The sequence below is a fragment of the Amaranthus tricolor genome, chromosome 3, assembly GCF_026212465.1.
Source record: "Amaranthus tricolor cultivar Red isolate AtriRed21 chromosome 3, ASM2621246v1, whole genome shotgun sequence".
Taxonomy (NCBI): domain Eukaryota; kingdom Viridiplantae; phylum Streptophyta; class Magnoliopsida; order Caryophyllales; family Amaranthaceae; genus Amaranthus; species Amaranthus tricolor.
The window spans coordinates 18,906,372-18,915,803 of record NC_080049.1 but is presented as its reverse complement, the minus strand read 5'-3'; the positions used below and the strand labels follow the sequence as shown (position 1 = coordinate 18,915,803).

At 28.7% G+C, this 9,432-nt stretch overlaps 1 protein-coding gene across 1 annotated transcript; it reads left to right on the top strand.

Annotated features, from left to right (window-relative positions):
- Positions 1–1,829: 1,829 nt before the first annotated feature.
- On the top strand, positions 1,830–6,767 carry LOC130807623 (protein SOSEKI 2). The gene is made up of 5 exons (XM_057672897.1): positions 1,830–2,114; positions 2,834–2,903; positions 3,226–3,347; positions 4,928–5,867; positions 6,529–6,767. The coding sequence occupies exons 1-5, from the start codon at positions 1,847–1,849 to the stop codon at positions 6,665–6,667; spliced, it is 1,539 nt and encodes a 512-aa protein (XP_057528880.1). The 5' UTR covers positions 1,830–1,846; the 3' UTR covers positions 6,668–6,767.
- Positions 6,768–9,432: the final 2,665 nt, after the last annotated feature.

The following is a 9,432-nucleotide window of genomic DNA, read 5'->3' as shown; positions in this document are numbered from 1 at the left end:
TAGTTTTAACGTGCAATCACCTAGTGCCCAGCTTATGAAGGTGCCAAAATGAAGTTAATCCTTATAATTAAACATTAATATTTGCATAAGTAGCTTCTAACATTAATCAAACTTGCAGTATTAGGTTTCTCAGTTAAGTGCATGACTATTGAACTACATGGTTAGAAAAAAAGATAATCAAAACTTTACTTATATAAGCGGTCTTTTTTTATTTTTCGCCTAGGACCCAAAAATTATCAAAAACGACATTGAAATGATTTTCTAACACAAACTTTTCACAAGTGCACAATGGCTCATAACTTAGAGAGTTAACATTAGGACTTCATTATGGCGTGAGGCCTATGTTAATAAATGTATTCATCCTCTAAAAATAATTGATGATTATAATGCAGTTCGTTCTCCATAAATATTATTTGAAGATCAATAATTATTTAAGAATAAATGCTTACACGCACTATTGAAGATTAGATACTTGGAAATGGTATGATTATAGGATATTTAGATCTCATCATTTAATGTACCAAGTAATCTCTAAAATGACCTTCATAAAATACCGTTACCAATTCTCAAGTGTTGTTCTTGTAGAGTCAGCTACAAACAATGACGAAGAGGCTTCTTAATGGTAGCACTATTAATTTGTATTTTATTTTAATCTATATGTTAAAATGTACTCATGTGAAATCAAATCTTATTTGATTGGTCTCAATATAAGGATTATTTTTATTAATTTTTTATAATTTTTAATGAAGATTGGATTAATATGTTGTCTTGACAGAAAAACTATTACACTCTTATTTGGAACATTTTGTGCTTAAAACATCTATTGTACGTGCTCATTATTTCACATTTTATTCAAAACCTATTAAGATATAAAATGAGCTACCTCACTAATTAATACTTAATAGGGTTCTGAAATATTCGTATGTGTCTCTATCAATAATAAGTAGGGGTGTTCAAAAATATTCGACCCGAATTATTCGGTTTTTATAAACCGGGTATCCGAATATCCGATTTCTGAATTTTTTATTATTTTTTATTTTTCTTTTAAAATATATAAATATTTTTTCATAAAATTTTTTGCTTAGGTTGTTAAATTTACTAATAAGTAAGTTGTATAATTAATTTATTGTTAATTAATTTAGACTTTTGAAAATTTAATCATATTTCTAAATTGATTTGTATTCAAAGTTTAAAAAGGAAAACGAAGTGAGATTAAATATTTATATGGAAAAACAATTTAAAATTGTTTAAAAAAGAAAAACAAATCAAAATTTTGAAAACCGAATATCTGGTATCCGATCCGGATTTAAACCGGATATCTAGTCTTTCGAACCGAAACCAGATTATGATCTTCACTATTAAAAAAATCGAGTATTCGAATTGACCCGATATTCGATTCTGTACACCTCTACTAATAAGTACTGCTAATAATAGCTAGCAGTTAAGAAGAAAAACGTTGACAAAAACATAGCCTAGAATCTAGATAATGACACAAACGTACAAGCAACAGGTCCAACACTACTGGTAGTCCTACTGTTAATACTTATGCTACATAATGCAAGCATCATCTGCATACTGAACAGTCCTAGAGTAAGTTCGTCCTAGTCCTACAATTCACTGCCTGTGTTTTATTTTTGCCCTTACCCCACAAGAATCCAGGAATCCACACTACACGAGGCTCTTGTGTTATTTCACTTTCAACATGCTTTATTTCTTTCTCTTCATTAACTATTGAAGACAGAAGATAGGAGATCAAATAAGGTTATAAATAATAATGTCATTTTATAGCATTTTAATTAATTACTAGTTTTCATAATAATTATCCATAGAAAAGAAAAGAATTTTAATGGAGGTTGGGAGAGTAGGAAGATTATCAACAAGTGGAAGATCAGAAGCAGAATCATTATGTCCAACTCCAGATAGAGGAAAACATATTTTAAAGAGCAATGAAGAGCAGCAGAATTATCAGAAACAACAACAACATCCGAAGAATAAAATAGTAAAGATGTTTAATAAGGTGCAAGTTGTGTATTATCTCACTAGAAATGGTCAGCTTGAACATCCTCATTATTTGGAAGTCTCCCATTTAGCTACTCAACCTCTTCGTCTCAAAGGTACTTGCATTGCTCCTACTAATTAATTCTTCACCCATATTTAATTTTTAGCATTAATTCCATCATAAATAATGTAAATAAATTTGAGTTTAGTGTTAAATAATTTTGTCATTTATACTATAATCAACCTCTTTTCTTAACAATTATTTGGCTTAATCAAAAATTACACTTTGTTGTGTTTTCTTGTAGTTGCAACCGTCTAATAATTATTGCTTATCAATTACTTTTGTTTTAGACTTGATTTTTTTTATGTATGTTGTAAAATATAGTTAAAGTGAATTTTTTTAATTTATTTTAATACATGGTTTATAATATTAACCGTTTAAAATTTTCAATTATATATTATTAAAAATATCAAAAAACAAAATTTTGCATTAAATAACATATAATTTCCTTTAGCAAATATATCCTCCTTTTTAAAATACTCGCTATATTATTGTTATTAATACTATTTATCGTTCAAGCATATTATATAATATTGCAGCTAATGTGTTAGTATAAATATAATCATGTTAAATATTATTTGAATCATCTAATTAAACTCTTTAATAATATTAACTTTTTATAATTTTTAGTGATTTATATTTTAATATATAAATAATTAAAATAACAACTTATATACTTCTATAATATAATGATAAAAACCTAACACTACTAGTCTACTATGATAGATTGGAAATATGCATGAAAACTACTGATATATTCTGAATTGTTTACAGACGTGATCGACAGACTAGCAGTGCTCAGAGGTAAAGCTATGCCTTGTCAATATTCATGGTCTTGCAAAAGGTAAACCTGCTATGTACTCTTCTGTACTAGACTACTAGCTATTTTTTAAATATTGGATTTTGAGCGAGACACATAACATAGAGAATATAAGTCATAAAAGTCATATTAAAAATAAAAATAAAATAAATTATTTAGACGAATTAAAGTAGAAAATCGAGAAAAATTAAGTGGAATAAGTAGTATTTCCATCACTTTCACTAAATTCTTTCTACATGATTTAAAAGTATTTAAAGCATTTTTCAACAATTAATTGTGTAGTTAGCGATAACATGAATTAGTATTGTAGACTTGAAAATCAAAAATTGATATTCATAATTTGTAGGAGTTATAAGAATGGATATGTTTGGAATGACTTGACGGAGAGTGATGCTATTTATGCTTCTGATGGATCAGAATATGTACTCAAAGGTTCTGAACTCCTACACCAAACAGACTTCACTTCTGGTCAGTCATCACTTTATTTCGCAATATAATTCAAATTCTTCTACTATTATTCATTCTTGTCGTGCTTAGAAATGTGCACGCATACCAAAATATTTAAGGGAAAGACCACATATTGGCAACATAATAGCAAATTAATGATGTCAAAAATAATTAAAATTTTAAGTTATTGTTTTTTAATGGAAATATTTTATACTATATTTCATCCTATTCTTCTAATTTTTAGTTGGGTTAAATAGGTACACTTATAAAGAAAAGATATAAAAGTAAATTGTTAATGGTTTTTCAATAGATTAATTATAATATGGCAATGTGAATAAGAGTAATAAGGTAAAAAATGCATACTATGAATAGAAATGAGACTAATAAGATGACTTGATTTCTTTTGAAAATGGGATTAATAGAAAGAATAAGAGACAATCTTCGTAACTATTACTAAAATAAAACACCGATTACTTCATCACTTTTTAAAATTGCTTACATGTCACAACCTCATAAAAAGTTTTCCATCCAAAATTCAATGATGATGTCAATGTTATTATGACTAATATTTATATTTTTGACTTTATTATTTTGTAATTATGACTATAATATTATCAATAATGATTGATTTTATTTTTACTTTTTAGGTTATATAGTTATATTATTTAATGTATTAGAAAATCATGTACTTTATTTCTTTTTTTCAATTATTTATAAAATCTTTTCAATTTTATTTATTAAATGATTATAAAATCTTAATTTATACAAATATGTTCAAAATTAATAAAGCCGTGCATTGCACGCACGGATACTATCTAGTAATATATAAGATAAAAAGTGGCAAGTTATTACTTTCAATGTTCATATGACAAAACATCATAACTTAAACACACGTGAGTTTTTTGAGTTATATGATATAACCTCAAATGTATACATTAATGTAGTTTGAAAAGAATTATAACAATATTTTGATTTTATAACTTGTATAAAAATTCGAATTACGAGCTTTAAATTCCGTTTTTAGTAGTTTGACTTGTGAACTTTAATTAATTTGTGATATTTTTTTTGAAAAGGAGAAGAGTTAAAATTATATTGAGTTATGTTAGGTCAACAGATCCTAGTGAATCTTCGTCGCTAATTCTTTAATTTGCACACTTTATGTTGCTTGTTATATATTTGATTTTGAATAATTTTTATTTTAAGTTATCTAACCTTATTTCTTTACTTATTCTCCACAAACTCATTTATATATCTTTATAATTTTTTAATATTTAAATTAATAACAATTTTATGTCTAACTCATTTAAGGGACAAAGGGAAAGTATTTGAGTGAATGACTCGTAAGAATATACGGTAACAACTAACAAGTTATAAGTAACGATAATCATAAAATTTCTTTTATGAATAGGATTATATTATTGTCATGTGAAATTACATTGAATCTTTAAAATTGTGATTTTCCTTTATTAGTAAAATTAAACTAAAATTTCATTATGATTACTATCATCATTATTATTTTTTATCATCATGTAACAAGAATTTGTTTTAAGCTAAAACCCATGAAAGAGCGTTTTAGTTGACATATATTTGTATTATGACAGAAATAAGGCTAGAAGAGCTGCAAATCAAACAGAGACAGGAAAGAAAAATGGGCTGTCATACAAAAACTAATGGATTAGAAAAGAATAAATCAGTCGGTATTCACCAACAACACCATTATAGACAAGAAGTTGTTAAAAACTATCAGCAAAACATAATCAACAAGAACAGTGAAGAAGCAGAGGAAGAAGAAGAAAAAGGAAGTTGCAACAGTTCAAATGCACCTTACTCAACTCTGCAAATTGAACAAGATGAATCCTACTCTCTCCCTTCCACCTCTTCAACAAACTCCGACAAACAACCGCCACCACCACCTCCACCAAAACCACCAATGCCACAACCACAAGCAACAAAATCATCCTCAGAACATTCGAGAAGGTTACAGAAAGAAACTTCTAGAACATTCATAGAAGAAGATGGGGACCCCACATTTACCACTAGCTTAACTCGCAATAGTGCAATTCTTCTCCACTTGATTGCTTGTGGAGGAGGTGGCATTGTTGGTAACACTAACACCCAAGAAAGGAGGAAATCAAAATCTAATAATTGTGTAGGAAGCAGCAGAAACTCCAATTTCAGTATGCCATGTTTGAAACAACAATTAAGTATTCGACCATCTAGTAAGAATGATAGTAATGCAGTAAAATCAGTAATAGAGTCATGCAACAGAGAAAGTAAGGCGGGAAATGGTGATGATGATAATGCAATTGGAAGAACAGAAGATGATGAAGATGAAGATATGATGATGGTAAGGTATATGTCTGAGAATCCGAGGTTTGGAAATTTACAGTCAGAAGAGAAAGAGTATTTCAGCGGAACAATTGTTGAAACTATGGCTACTCAACAAACTCATCATCAGCATAATCATTCTTCTGGCTCTGCTACTTATCCTTACTCACAAACTCCAGTTTTCACTAAATCTTCCTCCTACAATGAGCAAAGGTATAATTTACAATTAGATGCTAAATTAAGTATAATACTTCCACCGTTCCATATTACTCACAATATTAAAAACATGAGACTTTTTTTTAATCATCTTTAATTTATGATTAGTTCATAATCTATAAGTTAAAATATAGCGATGTGAAATCTTGTTTAATTTATTTAAATGCAAAGATATTAAGGACTGCGTGAAAATTCAAACGTTGCAAGTAGTTTGAAACGGAGGAAATATATATTTCTTCTGTGACCCAATATTTGTTACATTTCCTTTTCAAGTAATTCAATCTATATTTTATATTAAATATCTTTATCTTGATTAAAGGAAAATTTATGAACATTACATATTAAAAACTAATTTTAAGAAGAATAAAATAAAATTTCATATGACTATATATATATATATATATATATATATATATATATATATATATATATATATATATATATATATATATATATATATATATATATTATTAATATCTTATGCATGAGTTAAAGATAAATAATGTTATTATTGAAATGTAGCGAGCATTGTCGAACGACGGAAGAAGTATGTTAGCTATGATCGATGATTTATTTTGTTTGATGTAGCCGATTTTATTTGAATATTTATTAATTATTGTTGCAATGGATAAATGTTTTTTGTTTTGAAATTGTAAAGGAGCGTAAAGGCTGGGTTAGGAGCAGCAGTAGCATCAACAATGTCGGATGAGGAGGAAGACAAAGAAGATTCAAAAGTTAAAGGGATCATAAAATTGTGTATTCCTCGGAAGAAAAGTTCTTCCAGTAGGCAAACTTAGCAAGTTATGAGCATATGGTTCTCATAATTTTATTAGGCTCCTTTCTAATACATTAGGCTGATTAATTGACTATTTTTATTGTTTGGAAATTGGAAAGTAAATGATCAATTTGGTGTGTGTGGTAATATATCTCCATTAGGCGAACTACCTTATTTTTTTTTTAAATTAACGATTGCGTAGCTTTAAAAACAATATTCATAAAGAACCTTATTTGAACTCTAGATGAGTATTATTATAACTTTTTTTTGTTTTTAAACTTATTTTTTAAACTATTTGGAGAAATAAGTATTACCCAGTATTAGTAAAAATAAGTTTTTATAAAAAAGGCTGTTAAGGACAATGTTTTTCTAATGGGCTGATTGATCATATTGGTAAAAATGCTGTTGGAAACAACGTTTCACTGGTTAAGGGAAAACGCTAGCAGCTTTTTTTTTTTTTTTTTTTAATTTTTTTTTTTTTTTTTTTTTAAATTTTCAATCTTAAAGGGAAACATTTGGAATAACTCCATTATACTGATTACTGAGTTGGAAAACGCTGTAGGTAACAGCGTTTTGTATATTTTATAAATAAATGAGTCTTACTTGGGTAAATTGCAATCTTTAGGTTGACATCTCCAATTTTAATACTTTGAATCTTTTCTTCCATTTTTCATACAACCTCTTTATTATCTTCTAATAATGGATGAGTAACATTATAATATACTCATTATCCTGTAAAAGATCACAACTTTTTTAGGTAATTTAATCTCATCTTCATCTTCTTCAATTTCGTAGTGGAGGCTAGCTTGGTACTTTGGTTCAGCTTTTAGGAAAGTATTTTTTTTTCACTGAAAGATTGAATTATTAATCAACCCACCATCATTCTTACTTATTTTGTAACTTATTATTCTTACTTATTTTATGATTTTTTTTAATAATTCTTGATTCATTAATAAAGAGTTTTACGACATCTATATCAGAGACAAAAATTAACAAACACATAACAATTTTAACCAAAAATAATTCACAATTAACAAAATTACGATCGTTATGTATGAGATCTGACAATTTTGAATATCATTTTCCACATCGCTGTTTGATACAGCCTTGATAAGTGCGATTATTTTGCACTTATTCATGTTACTTTTATGCTCCTTATGTGATGTTTTAGTAGGTTTTAAGTAGTGTTGATAATGTTATTTGATATTTTTGTCTCATATGTTTAATATTGTATTTTATGTAATTTTGAAGCACAAATCGGAGTTTTATTAGGTTCCGGGGGTGATAAGGGGATGAAGGCTTGAAGAAATGGCCTAAGACCACTAAAAGAATTGAAGAGATCGGGCCATACAAGCCCAAGGGAAAGAAACGAGTCGTAGCTAAGCCATGTCAAAAAAAGCCACGACCCGTCGCTCAACTACTGGAGTCCAGAACAAAAGCGACGAGTTGTCCCCAATTTGCCACGACTCGTCGCAGATCCACTGAAGTCATCAGAGCATTCCAGAGCTAAAGTGACGAGTTGACTCCAACTTGCCACGACTCGTCGCAGATCCACTGAAGTCATCAGAGTATTCCAGAGCTAAAGTGACGAGTTGACTCCAACTTGCCACGACTCATCGCCAACTCACTGGAGTCTCATATCCCAGGCAGAACAAAAGCGACGAGTCGTCGCCCTTGATGTCACGAGTCGTCGCCTTTTCATCAGGTGCTTTTACGTGCGTTTTGACGGTTATTTTTTGGAGCCACTATAAATAGTGGTAGTTATTTTCTTATCAAAAAGTCAGTTTTTAATTTTATTTTCAGAATTTCTCTTTTTGTTCTTCCTCATTGAGAACTTTCATTGTTGAACTCCATTATTACATTTACTTCCGTTGCAATTTATTTTTATGTTCTTCTCAATTTTTAAATGTTCGAGCTTTATTGTTTTATTATTTTTCTTTTTGCATTAAACTATTTATCATCTTCATGTGTAGTATTTCAATTAGGTTTTCATTCATCATTTATTACATGTTCTTCATCACCATGTCTAATGAGTAGATTCTCTCTCTAGGGTTAGGGTATAAACCCTAATCGAAGCATGAAATGATATTTTATCGATTAATTGTGTGAAATTTGGGTCCATCATTAAACCTACGCTTAATGAATAATCTTAGTTTAAATATCTTTATTAACCTTTTCAATATAAAAGAAGTTTGAAATTAGGATTAATTTAGGGTTGAGATATATTTAAGTTAAATTCCTATTAATTAAGCCCATAAAACGGAAGTTTGAAGATTAATACTAGTAAGGTCTTAAACCGATATTGATCAATAGAGCGGAAACTTGAGATTAATTAGATCACGTTTAATTATACCAAAGACTCAATTTCATACAATTATGAGAGTAATTGACTCCCATGTTAGAATTAGGTGATTCTCGACGCCCTAAAATTTGTCATATTATTATTATTATCTTCATATTAATCATTGTCTTAGCTTTAATTATTAGTTTTATTCGCATTAAATTAGTTATTGCTTACAGTAGTGTTAGTTTCTCAACCCAATTATTTGTTGATTCGTGTCTCTTAGTCATAAAAGATCAAATTAGTTAACTTGCTTCCCTCAGTTCGACCCGTATTGCTACACGTACACCGTGCGCTTGTAGTAATTTAAAATTTGCATATCAAGTTTTTGGCGCTGTTGCCGGGGAAGCGACAAATAATTCTTTTGTTCTAGTGATTGAGCTACTAGATACTTGCTTGTTGCTCCTTCCCCTAGACCCCCTTTTGTGTTTGAATTCTTTGAATGC

Bases quoted from the DNA above. Each gene is read 5' to 3' on its own strand.
- LOC130807623 (XM_057672897.1), top strand. From the start codon at position 1,847: ATGGAGGTTGGGAGAGTAGGAAGATTATCAACAAGTGGAAGATCAGAA. The intron at 2,115-2,833 runs GTACTTGCATTG...AATTGTTTACAG, and splicing joins TCAACCTCTTCGTCTCAAAG to ACGTGATCGACAGACTAGCA. The intron at 3,348-4,927 runs GTCAGTCATCAC...GTATTATGACAG, and splicing joins CCAAACAGACTTCACTTCTG to AAATAAGGCTAGAAGAGCTG.